This window comes from Talpa occidentalis, unplaced genomic scaffold (genome assembly GCF_014898055.3).
Source record: "Talpa occidentalis isolate TD23 unplaced genomic scaffold, MPIMG_talOcc4v2.1 talOcc4.13, whole genome shotgun sequence".
Classification (NCBI taxonomy): Eukaryota; Metazoa; Chordata; class Mammalia; order Eulipotyphla; family Talpidae; genus Talpa; species Talpa occidentalis.
Window position 1 is genome coordinate 11,379,645 of NW_023601322.1, and position 23,333 is coordinate 11,402,977.

General features: G+C 50.5%; 1 protein-coding gene across 1 annotated transcript in view; it reads right to left on the reverse strand.

Moving 5' to 3' along the window:
- Positions 1-11,323: 11,323 nt before the first annotated feature.
- The window catches only part of LOC119243745 (O-acyltransferase like protein), a 50,632-nt gene continuing 38,622 nt past the window's right edge, over positions 11,324-23,333 (reverse strand). Inside the window, 2 exon segments of the mRNA XM_054694629.1 lie at positions 11,324-11,500; positions 22,772-22,923. Of these exon segments, the coding sequence (XP_054550604.1) occupies positions 11,324-11,500; positions 22,772-22,923 (329 nt within the window).

The window sequence follows — 23,333 nt, forward strand, 5'->3', positions numbered from 1 at the left end:
CCTCTCGTAAGATAAGCAGAAATAGCACTTTCAGAAATTTCCCATGCAACAATTGGTTCGCTCTCTAATTTATTGATGGATTTGGTCTGTTGGCCACTAAGAATCCAGAGGCCCCGCTCTTAGGACCAGCTGAAGCTGTCAGTGTGCAGACCTGATTCTAGGGAGGCTGTAATAAAAGGTGTATGTGAGAGTTTAAACCTTAGCGCATCAGGATAACCCTTGTGAGTGGGGTGTGGGATTGCCATGGAGGCAGTCAGCACCAGCTAACATTGGTTGCATGTTTATTTTCTTATCACTTAAGTGCTTCTCTACCGTCAGTTTCATACTTACCCAAAAAGCCATTTTATAGAAAATAGAAACTCACAGATGATCTGCAACTTGCCCAATGTCACAGAGCTACGAGATAACAGTTAGAACTTGAATCCTGGTTGTCCCGACCCGCGGGATTCGTAGGCACGAAAAGAGAAGGGCTGAGGATTGAAATGAGGGGCTGGAGACAACTTGACGCTAGCGCATGCTTCTTTATCTTTCCTTTTCCTTCTCTTACTTTTCCATGTCTTTCTTTGCCCTGTCTTTCTTACTTCCCTGGCCTTCTCTCTGCTCCTCTCGCAGCACGCTCCTCTCTCGTGGTTCTCTTAAATCTCTTTTCTTCTCTCCTCTCTCCCGCCTTCTCCTCTTACACCCTCGTAGCTCCTCCCCCCGTACCTCCCAGTCTCATGTGATTTACAGGAAAAACCTGTGGTTCTCCGAAAGCGAAACGGTAAAGCGAAACTTAACTCATGGCACGCATATGCAACACGGCGCATGCTCCGGACGGCTCCGGACATCTCCCCCTTTTTTCTTTTAAATGAGACACCTGGCCTGTCTTAGGTTGGCACATCCCGTGGCCAGCCTTACCCGTCATTGCTAGTCCGGCACACTTGGTCCGGACCGCTGTCTTAGGTTGGTCTGGACAGGCTACGCTCTTACCCGTCTTTGGCTCACAGGTTCTCTAGGACTAAGTTGACCCATCCAGGTGCCACTGGGGAGTCCTGGTCAAGTACCATGGCGCCAAGTGCTTGCCTGACCGCCATAGCATGTTCTTTGTTTCGCCTCCGTAGCTGACGGAGAAACCATATGCCGAATACACAAACAGCAAAAAACCAAGAGCTAAGGCTACCACCCTGCCCCAAGCTTACAACTCCGGGAAGAGTCCTCTAAACCAGGCAATGAGACCCTCACCCGTAACAGGGGTAACACAAATAAAACGGTACAGAGGGTTACAAGGTATGTGAGCAGTTAACAAATGTGTGTCTATCCCTTTTTACATTAGAGCTATCTGCTGACCAAGCACAAAAAGTCCATTCCGCAAATGTCCATTCATATCTTACTGTGTTGACAACGCAGAAGCAACACTGGCAGCTAAACTGTCCATAGTGTCCGTATTTGCAGCAGCTTGAGTGACAGGAACGGCGGCAGCAGCCGCAGCCATGGCCACCGCTATTGAAACGGCGACAATAGCTGCCGTGATGCTAAAATCACGTCTCCTCCTAGGTGGAACAGGGGAGAGGTGTGCAGAAACAACCATGGGCATGATTAAAAGTAGAAGGTAGACGAATGATCACCGCCCTCTCCGCACTCCAGGCCCAGCAGGCAGAGAGGGCGCAGGTCTCCGCTGAACAGTCCAACACAGTGGCATTTCCTGCATTATTGGAGAGGACAAGAAAGAAGGGAGGGGACAGACAGACAGCAGCAGACAAACTCCCCGACCCATTATTCTGGACACTAACGGATTGTTCAAAGGTACTGTTTGCAGAGTAAGTGCCATTATATAATTTCACCTCACCCTGGTCCACCAGGGCAAAAGGGCACCAGTCCAGACATGAATGGTTATTACATACACGAATATCCTAAAAAGTCTCACATAACCATACAAACTAGCCGGAGCTTTCCAGGGTCTGATAGCTTCCTACCACCACTTATTAGCATTTTCAAAATGTAAGCTGTTTAACTATCGGTAGGGAGGCATCAGTGTTACCTAGAATTCGGCCAGCTGCAGTCATCAGTCTTGCTAGGAACTCCGCTCATGGTTCTGTCGACCCTTGAATGACCTTTGTTAATTGAATGTCGGCTCCTCCTCTATCTCCTATTGCCTTATTCCAGTTGGCACTATCGACCTGGTCCTGCTCCAGAAACCACTTACTAGTGATACTAAGGGTCTCTACAAATCTTTTTAGAATTTTTCTTACTAAGAGGAACCCCAAACTTTTTTAGGAGAGCTTCCAGGGAAATAACTAATCGCCCCTTGGACATTGAATTGCCCATGATCCCAGCTACCTTATCTTACTTTACTTGCCGGCTCTCCATAGCTGGTCCTTCAGTGGTTCCTTTGTTCTTTTTCGTGCCCCACGTTGGGCGCCACCTGTCCCGACCCGCGGGATTCGGAGGCACGAAAAGAGAAGGGCTGAGGATTGAAATGAGGGGCTGGAGACAACTTGACGCTAGCGCATGCTTCTTTATTTTTCCTTTTCCTTCTCTTACTTTTCCCTGTCTTTCTTACTTCCCTGGCCTTCTCTCTGCTCCTCTCGCAGCACTCTCCTCTCTCATGGTTCTCCTCGTAAATCTCTTTTCTTCTCCCTTCTCTCTCCTGCGTTCTCCTCTTATACCCTCGTAGCTCCTCCCCCCGTACCTCCCAGTCGCATGTAATTTACAGGAAAAACCTGTGGTTCTCCGAAAGCAAAATGGTAAAGCGAAACTTAACTCATGGCACACATACGCAACACGGCGCATGCTCCGGACGGCTCCGGACACTGGGCCTCCCTGATGGCCTAGGGTTTAAGTCTCAGTGCTGTCACCCACCACAATCACCACAGCAGCCTAAGTTCGATCCCCAGCCAGGGAGCTACCCACATGGTGCAGCAGACCTCTCCTGTCTCACCTGCTGCTCCCCTCAGCAGTGTAGTTCAGTAATCTGCCTATCCTTTTCCCCACCCATTCTCTGGTGAATCCTCTCTCCTCCTGCACCTACACCCCAGTTCTTCTACACAAAAATAAATAAAATCTTTTTAAAAGATACTTTAAAAAAAAAGAAAGAACTTGAATCGTGGTGTGCTCACCCCAAACACACTCTCTCGTTTGCTACACCACACAGCCTCTCCTCTCTAATGCTACCCTTGGAAGCCCCAGGAGATGCATGAACAGACACAGCTCCAGGTGGGAGTTGCAACTTTTGGTTTCCAAGTTCAAGTTTCCCTCTTGAACACATGGTGACAGAAGCCATCAGCAAGTCACAGACACTGCAGAATCTCGGGTCCTGGTCTACCGGCGCCCCATAGAGAGCAGTAGGGCTCATTTCTCATGGAGGGGGGGCAGTAGGATATCTGATGGGACACTGGGAGTTTGGTCAGTGCTAGAGGACCTCCAGATCCTGGCTGGCTGGGGAGGGATGAGTCAAGGCGTCTCAGATCTGAGTCAGCCGTGCCCGATGAGTGGCACCGTGACCAGCTGTCTGAGTCACTCTGCGCCTGTGGACGGATGTGTCTCAGAAGAACTGCCGTGTTATCCAGGGGTGTCATCAGCAGAAGGTGGGGGTCTGGGCTGCTGCTCCCTCCTCCTCCATCTATCTCACTCTGTGGCCTAAGGGCTCTCGTCAAAATAAGCCCTTTGTCAGAGTAACCCGTGTGTGGGTCAACTGACTCTTGTCATTACCTTTGCTTGTTGTCAAGGAGAGATTTTATGGTAAGAAAAGCATCAAGGACAGGGGAGGGAGTGGCGGGTGCCAGGGAGAGAGAGAAGGAGGAGGAGGAAGGAAGGAGGGAGGTGTTTTCTTCTACTTGCCTCATGGACAAGGTCAGGGCTTTCTGCGAGAGTTTGGCAGACACAGGCAGAGGACACCGCTCCCCCAGAGCCTGGCCTCGCTGGAACAAGACTCCAGAGCGGGTCGGGCCTCCCTGGTGGCGCAGTGGTTGAGCGCTGGGTTGTGAAGCTGCCCGCAGCCTCTGCAGCGCCGGTTCGATCCCCGGCTGCTCCCCGGCCACCGGAGGAGGGTCCCACATGGCGCGCAGACCTCTCCTGCCGCCCGCTGCTCCCCTCAGCAGTGTACTTCGGTCCTTCTGCCTGCTCTGCTCCCTGCTCTGGCTCTGGTGAATTCTCTCACCCTCCCGCACTTCTGACTGTACCCAGTGCATGTGTAAACAAAAAACAAACAAACAAACAAACAAATAAATGAATAAAATACGTGCCTCTTTAAAAAAAAATCTAAAAAAAAAAAAAAAAAAAAAAAAAAAAAAAGACTCCAGAGCGGGGCTGCCCACCTGGCTGTGCCTGTGTCACCTTGAGCCATTTGTCCTCTTCTTGGGCCTCAGTTTCCTCAACTTTAGGAACCAAAGCGTGGCCTCTCCTGGCCTGTGGGAGTATAAATGTCACAAGGAGCAAAACGTAACCATATTTTTTCTATAACTTGGAAAATTTACATTAAAGCTCCTCTACCTGGTTTGCAGCAACCAAGTATAGTCATTTTCAGTGTTAAAACTGGGTCAATTTGTGATTATATAAAAATTCTTTCCTACCCCACCCCCTTCTCCCCAGATAGCAGTGGAGTTAAGGGGTCTTTGTGGGGGCCCGCATCTCCCTCCCCCCACAATCTGTCCTGTCCTACCGCCTCACCTTGTCCCGACGTGTGACTCCTTCACCGCTGAGTCTTTGGCTTCCGTCCCTGCACCCATGAATGCACTTGAGGTCTTGTCCTGCTCCAGCTTCACACCCTCCTGCTCGCCAGTGGTGTCGCTGCCAGCCTGGGCTTCTCGGGTCTACCCAGTGTTTGGAGTGAGGCCCTTTCTTAGCCAACTTCCCGAGCCTTTCTGACTCCTGGTGAGTCTTGGCTCCACCATGACGCCTGCAGCCCGCTCTGGATCTCATCTTCCCCCATGGTGCCTTGGGGGCGCCGGCAAGGCCTCACAGGTGCAGCTGATGAAGGTTGGCAGGTTCCAGTCAGCTCCCCATCCTGCCCACAGGTCCTGGCACAGATGCCCGATGGGCCAGCCACAGCACCCACACCATCATGGCCCCAGTGGTCCAGCTAGGGGGTGGGTCCTGCACAGCTGGTGCAGGAGGCCTTCCCCATGCTTTGAGGTGGAGACTCCCTGGTGCCTCAGGCAGCCTGCAGTGCTGTTTCCTCCAGGAACCAGGAAAGAGGCCCCAGGCGTAGAATGAGGGGTGAGGAACTGACGGGATGCACAGTGTGGGGCTGGGTTGGAGCTGGAGTTCTGGGTTCCAGAGGCTTCCAGGGTGACCTCATTCCTGTCCTGGGTTCCACACGACTCCCGGTATCTTTTTCGCAAAGTCGCCTTCTGGTTTAAGCTGGAGAGAGCTAGGTTTCTGTCACTGGCTACCAGAAAAATGTTAACCAAACAGAACATTCTTCCAGCTACACGAGCAGGTGCCGTGGAAACAGGGAGGCAGTGACCACCGTCCTTCCTCACCTCCCAGGCCCCTCCGCCCCCAGGAGGCTGTCTGGAGCCCGGGGAGGAGCTGCCAGACAGCAGCCAGAGGTACCAGCTCAAGTGCCAGTTTCCCCAGAAGCTGGTAACTTGATGGCAGCGCAGATGCTTTGCCAAATGTTACTTAATTCATTAGCAATTGTGCGTTTGCCAAAATATGTGTTTGCCACAAGGGCCAGCACATTAGGGTTGTGTGTTTGTTAAAATTGAACAAGATCCCAAGGAGCCCTGGGGAGGGTCACAGGCCACCTAGCAGATTGTGCCCCAATTCCCCACAGCAGGGAGGGAGCACAGCACACCCCACAAAGCCGAGGCTCTCTGGGAGCCTCCCCCTTCCCTTGGCACATTGCTGAGAGGGCCACAGCTTGGACTCTTCCCTCATGGGAGACTCAGCCCAGCCTGCTCAGCATGACCCCCCCCCCCCACAACATCCTGCTCACTCCACAACCCTCTCCAAAGGGCAGCCTTTGACCTGGTTTTATCTGCAATTTATACTCAATTCTCCATCCTCAGTGTTCTGATTTCCCTCCTCTTGTAACAGGGGGGTCCCCAGGAAAGGGGGAGGTTCCAGGTTCCCTGCCCCACCCAAGGGAGGGTGGAGCTGAGCAGGGAGAGAAGAGGCTGCCGAGGAGACTGAGGAAGGAAGGAAGCAGGATGGAGCCAGGAGACCTGGAGGAGGCGCAAGGAGCCTAGAGACACGTGAAGAAACTGCGCTTGTCTTTTGGTCGTGGACTGGGTGACACAGATGTGGGTGAGACCCGTGGGGAGGTGACAATGGCAGCTTTTATCTTGATGTTGATTTTGCTCTTTTCCTTCTGGGCTTGTCTGGTTGTTTCTGACCCTTTTCTGTGGGTCCCCACCGGAAGATGCTTTAGACTTGGGGCAGGCTTTGGGGCCTTGTTCTGGGCCGATCCCATTTGGATGGAGTTTTACCCACGAGGGGACGGGTGACTTTGGGTGCTTCATTTAGAAACTAGATTCTTCACCTTTCCTGTATTGTTTCCTAGTTGTATTAAAGTTCCTTCCCATTAAAGTCTCATGTTTTGTGTTGATGCGGTGGATGGCAGAACCCTATATAGAATAGGCAGGTTTGCGGGGCTTGGGCTGCCCCTCTCCCTGCCCTGTAACACTCTGAGCCACACTTGCAGTGATATTTAAATGGCCCCTCCACTCCCTGCCTTACACACGTGGCAAAAAGCAAACTTCTTTCCACGAGATTCCCTTAACTTCTCTAGGGTACGGTAGTCCTGATTTTCTTTGCAGCAAATTCTCTACTATTCTTCTCAACCTTCACTTGTCTGACATCCACAACTTGCCTTCATATCTTTTGCCTTTATTTTTGAAAGATTTTTACACTGAATATGGATTTTTTCCCCTTATTTTAAATATATCATTCCATTGTCTTCTGGAATTTTTTTTTTCTGAGAAGCTGTTATTCTTATTCCCCGATCTGCTGCCTTTTTATACTTAATATCTGGCTGCTTTTAAGCCTTTTTTCATATCTACTTGTTTTCATCATTTTTGGCATGTGCGGTGTTCTTTGTGTTGGTCTCTCTTGGGGTTTGCTTACTTTTTCAATCTATAAATTGCTGTCTTTGATCAAACTGGTCAATATTTGTTCAAATGTTTTTCCTCCAAAAGTTCTCTTCTGTAGTCAATGTTGCCAATAAATAATAATGGGTTCAGATTTGCAGAGGAACGTCTCCCTGTGCATTTGACAGCCTCTCACAGCCTGAGGAACACGGTCCTGACAAGTTCAAGGGTGTTCATGGATGTCCTTCTCTGTAAAGTGCTCCCTCAAGTGGCTTCACCCCCACTGGCTCTGCGTGTTTATGAGTGTGTTTTCACACACAAGAGTGATATATTCTGAGCAAGTGTCTCCATATGTGCTTTGCACCTGAGTGTGGAAACCACTTAACAGTAATAATTCTGTCATACAGATTCAGCCAAATAGTACTTTTAGGTTAACAAATTTACATAATCTTGAGTCTAGAATAATGTTTATGATCAGGAATTGTCAGAATTCTTTGTGTTGCAAGTGACAGAAGTCTGACTCCAAGTTGATCAGGTATGATGGGGCATGTTTGGGTTTCTGCTGTCTCCCTGGGGGAGGGGTGGGGGACACTGAGCCTCGGGACTTGGGACTCCTTTCTCTCTCTCTCTCTCTCTCTCTCTCTCTCTCTGCTTCTCTTCCTCTTCCTCTTCCTAATATGTCAGTTTGATTTGCTCAGATTGGCTTTCTCCATTAGACCAAAATCTATCAAGCAGTCTATAGCTCAGGGCACTACCTTCCCAGCTTCACCGACAGAAAGGAAAACAATGACTTAATTCCAGGAGGGGAATGATGGCTTGGGATTTATGCCACCGCTGTGGGCAGGGGTAATGGAGGTATTTTCCTTCTCTCAGAAGGTGCTGCTTAGCACATATAATAAACCTCTAACTGCCAAGAAGTCAATTGGAAGGACTTTTCATCAATATGTCAGACTAGATATTCAGAGAGAGCTGACTACAGCACACTGAACTTTCTGGTTTTTTAACTTAATGCATAGTTGAAGTGTCAGGAAGATAAAGGAGTTTCTCAGAGAGCAGAAATTCAATAAAGAGGGCGGCAATTCAATAAAACTATGCCTGGCCTGTATATATATTTTTATCCCAGGTGGCCTAGAGCCTGGGTTTTTGGTCCACATAGTAAGTGTATTTTTCAAAATGTTTGAAAAACAGAATCTCATACAAATACATAGTGAGCACATGACAGGGTGTTATGTAACTCATTAATGAGAGACCCAGTAGAAAGACAAAACAGCTTAAAGGAGGATATAAAAATTTCATATGGATGGATGGATGGATGGATGGACGGATGGATACATAGAATGTTATAGTTTCTGAATTTTATTTTTTTAAATGACTAACTAGTCTACAGGCAAAAAAAAAAAGTCGTAACTTTTGGAATTGCCTCTCTTACCAGCAAAAACCATTTGCCTCTATCAACAACTACATATTAACACCTAACCTTCTAGATTATAAGGATTCCAAGCCCCTAATCAACAGAAAATACTAAAAGGAACAAAAGTGCCTTTCCCTGTCTAGAGAGTGGATGACCTTTCAGAAGCTCGCTGGACAATGCCAGAAATGACAGTGAAACATGCCATACCATACAGAATAAAACTGATTCTCATCTTAAACAGTGTATCCTGACATTGACAAGGAACAGGGCGGAAGTTGCTAGGAAAGAACTCTCCTTCCATCTGATATAGTTGCCTAGACTGTTCCCTGCATCAGCTGTCCTGGGGCATCTTCCTCTGAATGTTCTAAGATTATCTGTGTGGAGCTAGGCTCTGAGTCCATGCATGCTCTCAGAATTTGGACAGAAGGGCTTCCTGTTTCCTCTCATCAGTTGGGCTTCATCTTAATTTGCAAAATAATGTATTTGCATCACTTTATTTTCCTTGATGTTTATACAGTCTCCCAGCTAGTTATCTGGCAAATAAAGCCTCAACATTCTAGTCTGTCTGTCTCCATGAAGCTTGCTGAAGTGCTGTTTGCCAGGAGTGTGTTCCTGAATTGGAGCATGGAGGTTAATAGGGGCGCACCTTTGCCAACAGCAAAATGCAGCTGGTGAAAAGCAGGGACAAAATCATGTTTGCAATGACCTGTTTGTCTAGAAGCCTTGGGGAGGGCCTCCAAGGTCCACTTCATCTTGAAGTAGTGCCCACGGTGCCTCCTGAAGACAGTCCCCACATGCTTGATGGACTTCTTAGCATCAGTCATCAAACTTGGCAGCTACTGTTCACTTTCTCCAGGCCTCTTCTCACCACCTGCACAGAGAAAACAGAAGGTACGAGAACAAAAACCTTGAGGGTAATTTAACCCAAACTTGTCGCCCCTCATCCCTAGTGGTTCTTCTTCACTCAGAAATATTATTTGTGTTAACTCTAGACTCTGTGAAAAGAAAATACTGTTTCCTAGAGGGGAGAAGGTGGAGAGAGGGGGCAGGGGATGGGTACCGGCCCTGGAGCTATGGCGGGGGCAAGGAAAGCTGGCACCATGTGAGGGCGTGAAGGTGTTCTCCCCAAATCACCTAGCTTCATAAACAAATGGAAAATCACTCAAGTTTGATTGAAAAAATCAATAGCATTTTTTAATATGACGTTCAGAACCTCGTTTCCTGTGGCTGACGTCCCGCCTTGGCTGCAGCCTGAAGCAGGACACAGAACCCAGCCTGCACCTGCTCCCTGGCGCCACCCTGTGCCAGCTGGCCTCGGGCCGGGCCAGAGCTCCACAAACGGGGAACTTCGGGAACAGAGATTTGCCCTCCCGGAGGCCAAGATCACGGTGTTTCTGTCTGAGGCTGTGAGAGGGAATCCCACCCATGCTCTCCCCTGGCTTCTGGAGGGCCCCAGGAACTATGACCTTCTTTGACTTGTGCTGCATCACCCCACCTCTGCCTTCATGCCACAGGATGCCTGTGTGTGTGTCTGTGTCCAAATTTCACATGCTCAAGTGTGTCAGATTTTTGAAAAGAGATAAAAAGCAAGCCTTGGTCACCTCCCTTGAGGAGGTCCCCTCCAAAACACAAGTGAGAAGTTCCCCATGAAGACGAGCACAGCAAGCTCTCTTGGCACAGTCAACGGCCAGAAATACGGAAGGGGTCCGCTCCGCCGCACCCACAGCAGCAGTTCGTTACCTCATGTCCCCACAGCCCTCGCCTCCATGGGTTCACCTTAGTAGTTTCTCGCTGATTTACAGGGAGGAGCAGGCCTGCGTCAGTCATTATCACTCATGCTATCACAAAATCAATATAAACAATTCAGGAAAGATTAAACGTCTTCAGAGTCGCCCCACACCCATAAACCAAGCAGAGTTTGGGGCCTGCCATTCAATTCAGCCATAAGAATCAGGGAAAGAAAAAGAAGGAGGTTGAGCAGAAGAGAAGGAGCAATGGTGAGGGGGGCCAGGACCCCAAGGTCACGGTTTTGGGATGCCACAGCTCAGTGGTCTGTCCCGGGGCCTGGTGAGCTGCTAGATTTGTAGCCCCCCAAATGGCCAGGTTTTCCTGCCTGAAGCATCTGTGTAACTTCAAAGATACACAAGGGAAAAAAAACCCGGTTCTTACACAACATGGCAAAATCTTTTTCAGGGCCGACCAAGGTCGGGCAGGACACGGGAGCCGTGGGAAGAAAGTACAAGGCAGATTTAGCCCAGGGAATTGTCTGGCGTTAGAGACACACGTTTGTACAGGGGACCAGTGAGGCTGAAGAGAAACCAGAGTCAAATGCCACGCAGCCTCCAGAACCCAGCAGCTTCAGCAGCTGCCTTTCCACAGGCTTCATCTGATGACACACGGCGTAATCCACGCCAGCCCCAGCAGGCTGTGCTCTCGGATTTTCCTCAGCCTTGGGATTTTGCCATGTCTTTGACTGTGATTTTACCACCGACTGCTGACATTTCCTTCCTGACCAAGGGCCTCCCCACCCTGCCTGCCTGTCCTTTGGTCCCTCACCCATGTCACCACAGCCCCAGGGCCTGTCCCCAGCCTTGACAACCATATGATGGCAGAACAAACAGAAGAGAATGTCGTTACCCCCAAGACATGGGCCCTTCCAATGAGAAACATCAAGGAAGGGACAGCCTGGCCTTTGTGCCCAGTTCCTCCTGTTCATTGTGCTGATTCCAAGCTGATTCAGAGCTGGGCCTCCCAAAATCCTGCCCCTTCATGGGACCCCCTGCTGTTCACCCCACACACCTGCATGGTCATCTGCAACCACACTGCGTTTTAGAGGATCCTTGATGGGTGAGTCCTGGTGCAGCCCCGGACACCCCTTCTAAGGGCTGGCTCCTGCCCACCCTTAGGTGGGTCTGATGCTGGAGCCCAGGCCAACTGCTTGGGTCAGGAAGCACAGCCGGGCGCCTTCCTTCTGGCGTCTTTGACTGGGTGCTGGAGCCTGAGTGCCCGGAGGAAGCAGATTCACCCCACAGCGGCTGTTCCTACCGTTGATTTCCACAAGCATCGCAAACATGGCAAGCTGTGAGGAGGGAAGGACATTCGGTTCCTCCAGAACCAAGGGAATAGCGCCCTGGCCGGGCAAGTTTGCATTTTAATGTCTTGAAAAGCAGCCAGCTTTGGGACGGCACTTCCGCCATTTTTTTTAAAGGTTTCCTTTGTATTCTCCTTCTCTGACAGCGGAGGCGGTCAGCAGTCGCCTCGGAGAGCCTCTGGATTCGAAACCGAGAGTTTGAAAGGCGTGCTTCCAGGGCTGCGTCCCTCCCTCCCCCAAATCCCTACGTTGAAGGCCTAAGAGAGCGACCTCGTTTCAGAGTCACTGCCCAGATAACTCTTTAGGATGAGGGCAGACTGGAGGTGGGTAGGGCCCTGCTCCAGCATGAGTTGTGTCCTTGTGAAAATGGGAATCTGGACATGTGTGTGCGAGTACACACACACACACACACAGAATGGAGGGTCACCATGTGGAGACGAGGGCAGAGATTGGGGTGATGCCGCAGCCAAAGAGGCCAGCACCCCTCTGGAAGCCAGAGGAGACCAGAGTGGAGTGTGGAAAGAATCGGAAAGAACCAACTCTGCCCACACCTTCATCTTGGGCTTCTAGTTTCCAGAACCATGAGAGGTGCAGTTCTTTTTGTTTTATTTTTTTTTAATTTTTTAATTTTATATATATTTTTACATCATTTTTCATTTTTGCACCACGTATGCATTTTCAATGGGTTATAGTCCCCATACAATTCCCACCCCCCTTATTTTGATCCTGGAGCTCACCCCCAAAGAAGCAGCGAGGGTGGTGAGCCAAGTGGAGCCACCCAGGGGGGCACAGCACTGCCCCGCCACCACAGAGCATCCCTGCAAGTGGAGGGGGCGGGGGCAAGGGGAAGGGTGAGCTCTTTAGGGCCAGGCAAAGCTGTGCACACAGACCCAACAATAGAACGTTTTAAGGAACAAAGAATGTTCTTTGTCCAGTGATGGCTGCAGGAAAGCCCCCTCCTGTCTCCCTGCTGGCGCTGCTGCCATCGTGTGGATGGCCCTGGAGGCTCCCTGCCGCCTGCCCTCGGGCTGCAGGAAGCGGGACAAGCACAGGAAGCCGGCAGGGTGCCTGAGTCCCAGGTGTGCCCACACTCGGTGCCTCTGTTGGTGGAGCTGGCCCTGGGCTCTCCCCCCAAGGGAGGCTGGGAATGGCGTCCAGCGGGCAGCCTCCCAAGCTGTTCGTTACTGTCTGCTGCTATGAAGGAGGAGAAAATGGCTGTGGGCACAGAGAGCGGCCCTTCTGACAAAAAGGTGAAAAGGTGGAGGGGCAGGCGGAGGGAGAGTGAGAAGAATGAGGAGACAGAGAATGAGAAGAGGGGGGAGCCTCCACTGGCTGGGGGAGAGCCCAGGGGTGAGATTCCATCCCCGCCTGGCCTTGGAGCTCAGCTCCCCCTCCCTAGTCCTGGGCTCTGTCTGGGGCTCCACACTGTTACAACAGTGCTCCTGCTCGCTCTTGTTGGGCCACGTTAATGAAACAAATTGACCAGATGACCAGAAACAGTAACTGGACGGGAGGGGCAGCGGCAGGTCCTCTTCTGGCTTGACGCCCCCCGCCCCTTTCCTGCCCTTTCTGTGGAGGCTTAACTTTTTTAAAAGTTCTTGCAGATGCTGCCTCATCTCTTTCCTCCAACAGCTCTGCCCGAGCAGGGACCACGAACCCCGGGAGGGCACAGGCCCTGCGGCGTGCGCGAGCCGCAGACCCGCCATGGCCCGGCCATGTGATCTTCCTCAGCTCGCTCAGCCCCTCTGATCGCGTGTCTCTCCACTAGAAACGGGGCTATGCACAGACGGCGCCTACAGCCAACGGTTGTTCAGTGCCTACTTCATCGGCTTGTCATTGAAGCGAAAATATATTATTGAGCAAATGAAAATAATAAAGATTCCAGCAGCACTTCCAGCCCTGGTGCGATGAACACTCCGCTGCAGGCATCATCCACAAGTTTGCTTAGCAGCAACTTCCCTTGCAAGATTCATGGCCAGGGCCTCCGCACTCATAAAGTAGGTCGGGCAGCCAACTGGCTGGTCTCTCTCTCCAAGGCCATCCCCAAATGCCTGCATCTTTCCCCCCATTGCCTGCGCCCCCTCTTGTCTGGGGACTTAGCGGCGAATGGTTGTGCCTGCTGAACACCGATGCTATCCGTGCAGATATAGACACAGTTGTCTATAAAAGGAACCCTTGGTCTTTAAACCGGGGCTCAGACCTTACGGGGCTACCCAGGTCTGGGACCTCATGCACGAGTAATAAAGCTTCTCCTGACCTCCCCTCTGCCTGGGTAAAGGGCTAGAATTTATTTCTGCAACATCATGAGGACTGAGTGAGTAATCATGTGCACACGGTGTGCACTTTACAGATGGAGAAACTGAGGCTCAATTCCCGCGGCCTAACTTCCCCTTCTAGTTCCCCGCCTCAAGGCATAGCTTCTGGGGGGTCAAATAGGCAGGCCAGTGGCTTTCTGGGGGGGAATGAACATTAATTGAAGGCTATGAGGTACTCCAAATATGTGAGAACAGGAACTCCAGAGTGGAGATGGCCAGGACTATCAGAGAAGGCCCAGGTGGGAACAGGATAAGATGGATTGAAGGGGTAATGGCTGTCAAGCCACCACAGCCCTGGCCTTTTCATTTTCCAGAGGAGGAAACTGAGGCACACAGCAGTCCCGGGCAATCCAGCAGCGAGGGCTGTGGGATACGGATGGAACCACTTCTGCCAGAGAACTTTCTCACCCTGGGGAGAGCTGCTGAGCCACCATCAGCATCAGCCTCTGTGCTCACAGTGACGGTTGGGGACCATTTCGGGATCTTCCCACTGCTGGCCACACCTGCCTGAGCCAGGTATAACCAGAGGGGGAGCAAACTTGCTCCCCCTTCCCTGTCACACGCTGTTCTCGCCTGTTTTACTTTCAGCCCTCTAGGAACAGGAGACAGATAACCTTTGAATAATCTGAAACCCCAATAAAAAGAGTCTCTTTCTCTGAAAAGTACACAGTGTGTGGAAGGCTTTCGTACTTAGTGGACTTGCAAGATTTGTATCAGCCCTCCAATTTCTCCGTGTGCTTTGGAGGCAGCGAGGGGAGTGATATTAGCTGTATAAAAGGTCACCGCCCCAAGAGATGTTTTCAGCCAAGTAAATTTGACATGGCAGGCTGGGAAGCTCTTGGTAGATAATAAGTTGCTGATAAGACCCTGGATCAGGTGCAGAGTCACTTCTCACACAAGCAGGCAGGGCAGGCCATGCTCTTGCACGCTCTTGCTCCTCTTGCATGCTGCATTTGCTCGTCAATCTTTTTCTTCTCTGTTTTTATTCTTTCTGCTGCCTCACTGGTTTCATCTCCAATTTGCTTCAGGTCTCACCTGAATTTGCAACCAGGAACTTTTCCACTTCAATGTGGTTTTGCTGGTTCTCCAACTTGAACGTGGATCAGAATTGTTTGGAGGACTTTTGGAACACCCCCGGAGTTGGCAACGCCTGAGGTCAGGGGTGGGAATGGAGAATCTGCATTTCTGACAGGTTCCCAGGTGATGCGGGAGAGAAGGGCTTGCTGAGAACAGCTTCCCTTCAGTGTCTCCCTGGGCTCTGCAGGAGCCAGTGCCACCAAGTCACTCGGCACTTTTGTGTCACCAAGGGCCCAGGGAGAGCTTCAGAGCACTGGCAGCTGTCCAGTCAAGCTCCAGAGACATACCAAAGGCCTTCCTGGAGGGGCTATTCTGGTGTGCCTGGGAGCCAGCAATGCCGGAGTGCACTGAGCCTTGAGCATCTGGCCCCTGCAGGCACTCGGACTTCCTCTCACTCCCAAGGGGATGCACTGGTCCCTGTACAGCCAGCTGTGCAGGATCAGACATCCTGGGTGGCTCAGGGCAGGAATGTCAGCACCCCCAAGGGCTCCTCTTCACTCTTACCTGGGTAGGATTGGAGGTGAGGGCACTTCTTGGTGTAAAGATCCTGGAACTTTGAGGTCTAGTCTGAGAGGCAGTCCTTCTTTTAACATCAAAAACCAAATAAACGGTCTCCCCGGCGGTGCAGGGGGTTGAGCGCTGCACTGTGAAGCTTTCTGCAGCCTCTGCAGCACGGGTTCGATTCCCGGCCCGCCAGAGAGATTCCCACATGGCCTGGCAGACCTCTCCTGCTTCGCCCGCTGCTCCCCTCAGCAGTGTTTTCGGTCTGTCTGCCTGTTCTGTTCCCCGCTCTGTCTCTGGTGAATCCTCTCACCCTCCCGCACCTCTGACTGCACTCCAGTTCTTGTATAAATAAATAAATCTTAAAAAAAAACAAATAAAACATAAGGTTCATTTCCAGTCCTCAGAAAGAAGCCAGTGGAAATCATTAAAAAGAGAGGTTCCGTTAAACATAACAGCTGTGTTGGATTAGAAATAAAAGACATCTTTCCAAATAGGAATTGAGTGGAAACTTAATTCTGGTCCTCAGGATAATCTAAATGTCCTTGTGCTGGCCACTTAGGAGGTAATCACTCTTCGACTCTTCCTAATTCACAGTTCAAAGGGTCCACGGTTTTCCAAGAAATCCTGTGGCCTGCGGCCCTGCACCCGGTTCTGGGGCTGCCCTCCGGTGGCCGCCTGGGTTCTAGCAGCTCCACCTTTCCTCTGACTCAGCCTATCTGCCTGTTTAAAGCAAAGGACCTGCCTCTCCCACTCAGGGAAGGTAGTGGGGGAAGGTGGGTGGTGGAAGCAACCAGAGGGGACATGTGGCCGCGGGTCTGAAAGTGTTGCCTGAGCGGTCGCTTCATCAGTTTCTCACACAGAGCAGGTGAGAGAAATCATCCAGACAGGTCACTGATTTTTGTGGATGTTAAGAGGAAACGCGGCAAGTGTGATAGACAGCAGGTTCTTCAGTGCAGAGACGGATACAGGCACATCCATTTCCAAAACCGAGGAAGCATCCTCCTGCTCCCCGCAGCTGCGCCTGTTCTGCGTCTCTGCAGCCACCCTGGCGAACTCTGCGCTGGTCCCTCTGTCCCTCTGTTCCCAGCAGCTCCTCAGTGGTCCAGCGAGAGACACTCCGCCTCTTTCTCCTCCTCAGTGCCGCCACTGTAAGCTGCCTCACTGCTCTGTACCAGGTGGTGACCAACAAGTCAAATTTCTGATTCTGAAAACAGTTATTTCACCAACTCAATGTCTACATGTCAGGCCATGGGGGAACATAATTATTTTGGATTTTCAAAAATTTTTAATTCAACCAGGGGCAAGATTACAAGTCCCGGCATGCCATGAGCTGGACTTCTGAGCCGGGGAGCAGGTGGGAGCTGCAGGGAGCTGAGCAGCCAGGGGAACCTGTACAGCATGGGAGGCAGGTGGGCTGTCTCTCTTGCTTCTGCAGCCCTGCTTGTACCCAGGGCTGCTGGGAAGGAGACTTAGAGATGTGTGGAGAGACATGGAGAGACACTTGGAAGGGACCCCATCCCAGAACTGGAAGGGATCATGCTCAGCAAAATAAGCCAGAAAGAAAAAGAAAAATATCGGATAGTCTCACTCATAGCAGGAATTTAGAAAACCTAAATAAGGGACCAGGAAAAAGGCTAATTATAATAAAGAAAAAATCAAAATCAACAAACAACCATAAACCAGAGACACACTAATGGATGTGTGGGGAGGGAAGGAAAGATTAGGGCCAAAATAAGGGGAGTGGGTATTATACAGGGACTATAACCAAGATGAAAATGCATACATTGTGCAAAAATGAAAAATGATGTAAAAATTATATAAAATAAAATATAAAAAAGAATAAAATTAACAGAACAGGCTTAAGAAGTTAGAAAAAAAAGGAAAAGAAAAAAGAAATTCCATCCAGACTCCCAGCCGGGGTCAGCATCTCAGAGGCCTCACCCAATTTGTCATTAAGTGTTTTGGGGGGATTTATCACTACTCTCGCCCATGTCAGTGTAAGATCAAAGGAAGCAGAAATGGCATCTGTGTTGGTTGACATTGTAGTCCTAGTGCCTAGCACCAGGCCTGACACATAACAGGGCAAATATCTTTGTTGAACATACAAAGCTATGGGTGAGTGAGTGAGTGAGTGAGTGAAGACCACCTGGGTCCATAAATGACTGGTGACTGCTTGTGGAGAACCAGCACCCCCCCCCACCCCTTGATGAACCCACAATTGAAAAGAGCTTTGTCCAAAGGATACTTGGTGGCTGGAAGAACTGATAGTGTGTCCTAAAGGGAGCCTGTGAGGGACCCTGTTTGGCCCGAGTGCTTGCATTGAGTAAAAGACCAGGCATGGCTGGAAGAAGTTGCTATTTGCACATGAATGTCATAAATTCAGGGTGCGTGATTTTGAACCACTCATCAAGTCCTGTGGTTCAAAAATATCAATACTCACCAGAATCCTTGGGGAAATTTTAAGAAAGGAAACTACTATTGAGTCCCTTCCAACTTGCAAACCTCCAGAAGTTTCTCTGGCAACTGTGTTTTCTTTTTAAAGCTCCACAGCTGTTTCTGTTACAAGCAGCTGCCATAATCCCACATTTGAGAACCTCTACTCTGGTCAAACACTGTCATTTTACAGAGAAAGAAGCAGACACCACAGCAAGATTGATAGAGTGACTTTTTAATGAACAACAGAGTTCACTGCTAATTTGCTTGGGACCAGCCATGACGGTGTGTGACCCACCACAGCACGGAACACACGAGCGCTCAGGGGCATGGAAATGAGAGCTGATTGAAACAGCGAGGGCCACTTAGTCTCAGGTCCCCTCCCTGAACTCCCCACTGACCAGGGCGGATTCCCCACAATCAATGCAACAGGACAATGTTGCTAAGCCTGGACCTGGGCCAGTCTGTCCCTCACAGCCTTGCCCCAGGGCTCCCACCCCGTGAGCCCACAGCAATCATGCCAGGATGCTCTGATGCGCTCAGCCTGGGCACTCCCGACGGGACTGGGTGAGAGGCGAGTCTTTGCTTGGGGAAGGGGCAGCGGCCTGTGCTCTGGAGCTTGTTCAGCAGCCGCCATGACGTCTGCCCCCAAACAACACTCAGCACTGTCAAGAATCTGGACGCCACCTCCTACAGCTCCCCGAGGTTCATGCATCTTGGGGAGTTTCCTTTACCTTCAGGATCCGCACTCTCCAGTTGAGAGAGCTCTGGACTGACATGCAAAGCTGCAGACAGACATCGGCGGGTATTTATAACTGTGTATTTGGGGCTGTGGGTCTGACTCAGGGCATTTTACTAACCAGCCTCGGTTCCTCTGCTGTAAAAATGGTGAGAGCTGTTTGACAGAGTTCTGGGGAGAATCAGGGATAATGGATGTCATGAGCCTGGCTCAGAGCTTGATAAAAAACAGATATTCACCAAAGGCTAATTTTATCAATTTTTAAAACACTGTCTGCTGACACTGCCAGATCTCTCCAAGGGGCAAATCACCCCCTTTTCCACAAGACTACTTTGACTTCACCAGTCCCCTCTTCAGAGAACTCAAGTGTTTGCAGCCTGAGACCAGTCCCTCCTGAGCCCAGGGAGAATCTGTAAAAAAACAATTCTATGGATCTCATGACCAAGACCCCAAAGAGCACAAACTCAAAGGAAAGGAGAGGACTGATAACTTTGCCTGCACTGAACTGTAAAGCCTTCACACACAAACTATACACGAAGATGCCACAGACCCGAGAAACTTTATGGAACACAAATAATCAACAAATGCGTAATCTTCAGAATGCAGAGGGGACTGCTCAGGACCAGTAGCACAAAGACAAGCACCCCCAAGAGAACAGGCAGGAGTGAAGAAGGCAGTGGGTAAGAAGCAGCGCTAGGTGGTAACGATGTACTTAGAAAATGCGCGGGCCGGCTGCCAGGGGGAGCATGACCTGACATCGTCAACGCACCCGCACCTCATCAGGATGCACAGCACCGTGCAGGCTGATACTATTGGGGGTGGGCAGGGCGGGGAGGGTCTTAGGAAACAGCACCTCCTCCCCTCCCGATTACCACTAGTGGGAGAGTCAATTGGTGAAAATCACTTTAGAAAACGGTGTGAATTATCAGCTAAAGTTGAATAGAAATACACCCTATCATTCCCTCCCGGCTCACTACCCTGCAAACTCTCTCCCTGAGGAAACACAGAGGCGTGTGCTACAGCCCTGGGCGCACGTGCAAGCAATAGACACCATTAGCACTGCAAAACAACGGGCTGGGGAAAACCGAACTTTGAAAGGATAATACGGTAGGGATCCAATTATAGAAGCTGTTGAGGGACACGTGCGTGTTATTAGTATAAATAGGAAACCGTGGATGAAATTTGGACCAGGAGGAAGTGGTTTACACTGTGTTGTGCATTGTGTTTACACTGTGTGTTTATAGGTGGCTTACATTGTAAATATTGTGTTTACAATGTTTTTATTTTTTAAACAGACAAAAAGAAACATTTCCTAAGAAAAAATGGCAAAATGTTCACCTGTGTTAATTGAGAGGATGGAATCATTTCAAGTGTCTCTTTTAGGCTTATTTGAATATTTGAAATATATTATGTTTTTTTAAAATGAAACATCTAAGAATCAATCCACCTGGGAACAATAAAAGCACAGGAATGAGAACCATGGCTAAGCGCTAGGTGGGGGTACAGACTGATGAAAGATGGGCCCCAGGAATTTGAGCAGTGACAGGTCTCCACAATGTTTATAGGGGTGGAGGCACAGCTATGTGCATCTGTCAAAAATGCACCCTTTCAAAAAGGTGAATTGGGCCTCCCTGGTGGCACAAGGCAGCCACTGCAGCATGAGTTCACTCCCTGGCCAGGGAGCCACCCACGTGGCGCTGCAGACCTCTCCTGTCTTGCCCGCTGCTCCCCTCAGCAGTGTACTTTGGTCAATCTGCCTGTTCTGCTCCCTACTCTGGTGAGTCCTCTCACCCCCCACACCTCTGGCCTGTACCCCAGTTCTTGTATGCATAAATAAATAAATCTTTAAAAAAAAGAGAAAGGAACGAAAAAACTGACTGGGAGCTCTGAGTCTGGGGGAACAGGTGTCCCAGCTTGCCCAGGCCAGAAGAGCGCACGGAGATATGGCAGGTATGGCGCTAAAACAGACCCCGCTGCATGACTTGCTCTCTACTCTTTATCCACGGTTTGAACCTGTCAACGTTGAGCTTCCCTAGAGCGGACCTGACGGGACACTGAGGGGACCCTCTTGTGTCACAGACTTAGGGTTTTCATCTTGGGCCAATCAGAATCCCGAGAGAAGCAATCCAGCCTCTCAGAGAATCAAGGCGTGTGCGCCAGGGTTGTGGAATCCTTCAGGGACAGTATCCTCACCACCCGAGTTACCCAGAAAGCCAACTTGGTGCCCCTTATTACAGACAGAACACGTCAGGTGGGACCTGACTTCTCACTGGGCAGAACAGACCAGACCTGGGGAGCTGGGCACCATCCCCTAGGCCCGCTGGAGCTGAGCGCGGTTACTGACCATGGCCCTGGCGAAGGAGCGGAGGTTGATGGTCCCACCACGAGAGGGCGCCGGGTCAGAGCTGGTTGAAGGCAGAAGGCGTGTGTGTGTGTGTGTGTGTGTGTGTGTGTGTGTGTGTGTGTACGCACCCACAAATTATTAAGCAACTTTGAGCGCCTTGGTTATTTATAAATCCTTCAGTTATTAAGACAGCGTTATTATAAGGGGTGTGAGATGTGTGGAAACAGGTGTGCCTCGTGTGAAATTCACACCAAGGCGAACACAAGCTGAGAACCCCGACAAGCAGATTCTCATCTGTCCTTATAATCTCACCCCAACTCTTGGCCTCACTTGGAAGCCAAGAGTGGGGCCAGCAGCCCCTGCTTCTGTTAGTTTTGTTGAGGGACCTTACCTGCTCCAGCCTCCACAACAAAGCACCACACACTGGCTGGTTTAGCACAACAGAAATGAATCCTCTCACCAGCTTGGGTCTGGAAACCCTAAATCGAGGTGTGTGCAGCCTCTGAGAGCTCTGGCAGGAACCGTTCCTTGCTGTTTTCAGTTTCTGGTGTTTGCTGGTAATCCTTGCTGTGCCGTGGTTTGTAATGGCCACCTTCTCCCAGAGTCTCCACCTCGCCTTCCTCTGAGCACAGCTGTCTGTGTCCTGATGTCTCCTTTGCACAGGACACCAGTCATGTTGGGTTAGAGACAACCCCCACTCCCACCCCTTGACCTCATTTTTTTTTTCTATTTATTATGCATAGAAGAGCTGGGATACAGGCCAGAGATCCGGGGTTGGGTGTGTGTGTGTGTGTGTGTGTGTGTGTGTGTGTGTGAAAGGATTCACCAGAGACTGAGCGGGGAGCAGAACAGGCAGGCTGACTGAAATACACTGCTGAGGGGAGCAGCAGGCGAGACAGGAGAGGTCTGCTGCGCCAGGTTGTAGCTCCCTGGCCGGGGATCGAACTTGTGCTGCAGAGGCAGCTAATTGCTTCACAGTGCTGCGTCTTAACCCCTTGCACCACCAGGGAGGCCCTGACCTCATTTTCACTTGATCACCTCTGCAAAGACCCCAAACTCCAACTACAGTCACGTTCTAAAGAATGATGGGGAGAAAGACTCAACAGAGTTTTTTCATGGGGCAAAATTCAATCCATAACAAGGCCCATGTGCAGAAAAGAGAGTGTATGGAGGAGCTAAGGTTGCAGGAAAAACAAGAGCACAGAGTATCATAATAACACAAGAGCAGTTACGACGTGAAAACCGCATACTGTAATTTTTACCAAGATAAAGGATAGTATAACCCAAATGACATTAAATCCACTACATCTGATGTTTTCCTATGACATTTGATACAGAAAATAAGCCAGGACAAGATCCATAAGTGCTCTTGGCCAAAAAAGTATCAGAGGGTGACTAAAAAGATTGTCACGGGACTCTTAATGGAAAACACTTGGGAACTTGCATTCCTGGGACATTTGCACAATCAAACCCACATCCAAGGAACACAAGCATTCACGACACGCACAAGGCCACCCCTGCTTTGAGTATCCCCACCAGCAGAGTGTCATCCATTCTGTGGAAACTTCACGGCCCCGCAGGCCCTGGTTCCAACAGGCCTCGCTTCAGCCCAAGTGCCCCCATGCTGGCCGCATGACGTGGGGCAGCTAGACTGCCCAGAACATTAGACAAAAGCATAAACCAAATGGCAGAGCTCTTCTCTGTGCTGAGGCTCTCCCGCCAGTAACAGGAAGAACAATAAACCTCTCAAGGTGCAGTGGGGAGGGCAGGCTTCTCACAGCCAGCGGGCTGCTTGCTGCTGCAGAAGAAAAGGTGCTTGGCTGAGCTGGGCCTGGGAGCAGACTCACCATGTTGGTGTCAGTGTAGTGAATCAGTGTCCGTTGTACAACCTGCAGCCCGTCGTAGAGGAGGATCAGGATGGGGTGCACCAAGTAGCACGCGTAGCTGATGCTGGCCAGGAAACCCCAGATGTCCCAGGAAAGCAGCCGGTTCACAGGACCTGCAGGAGGGAAGAGGCACCAAGCCGATTTCAGAGTCACTGGCCCTCTGCTCCCGATGAAGCCCGCACTGCGTCACATCGCACCCGGGGGCTTCTGCGTACAGCCCGCAAACTTTCCCTAAGGTCCTCATTTTAATATTTAAAAGAATATAGCAAAAAAAAACAACTTGCAATTGCAGGAATAGGATATAATGAGAGATGTTGGGCCTCCCTGGTGGAACAAGGGGTTAAGTCTCAGAGCTATGAAGCTTTCTGCAGCCATTGCAGCACGAGTTCTATCCTGGGCCAGGGAGCTACCCACATGGTGCAGCAGACCTCTCCGGTCTCCCTGCTGCTCCCCTCAGCAGTGTGTTTCAGTCAGTCTGCCTGTTCTGCTCCCCACTCTGTCTCTGGTGAGTCCTCTCACCCCC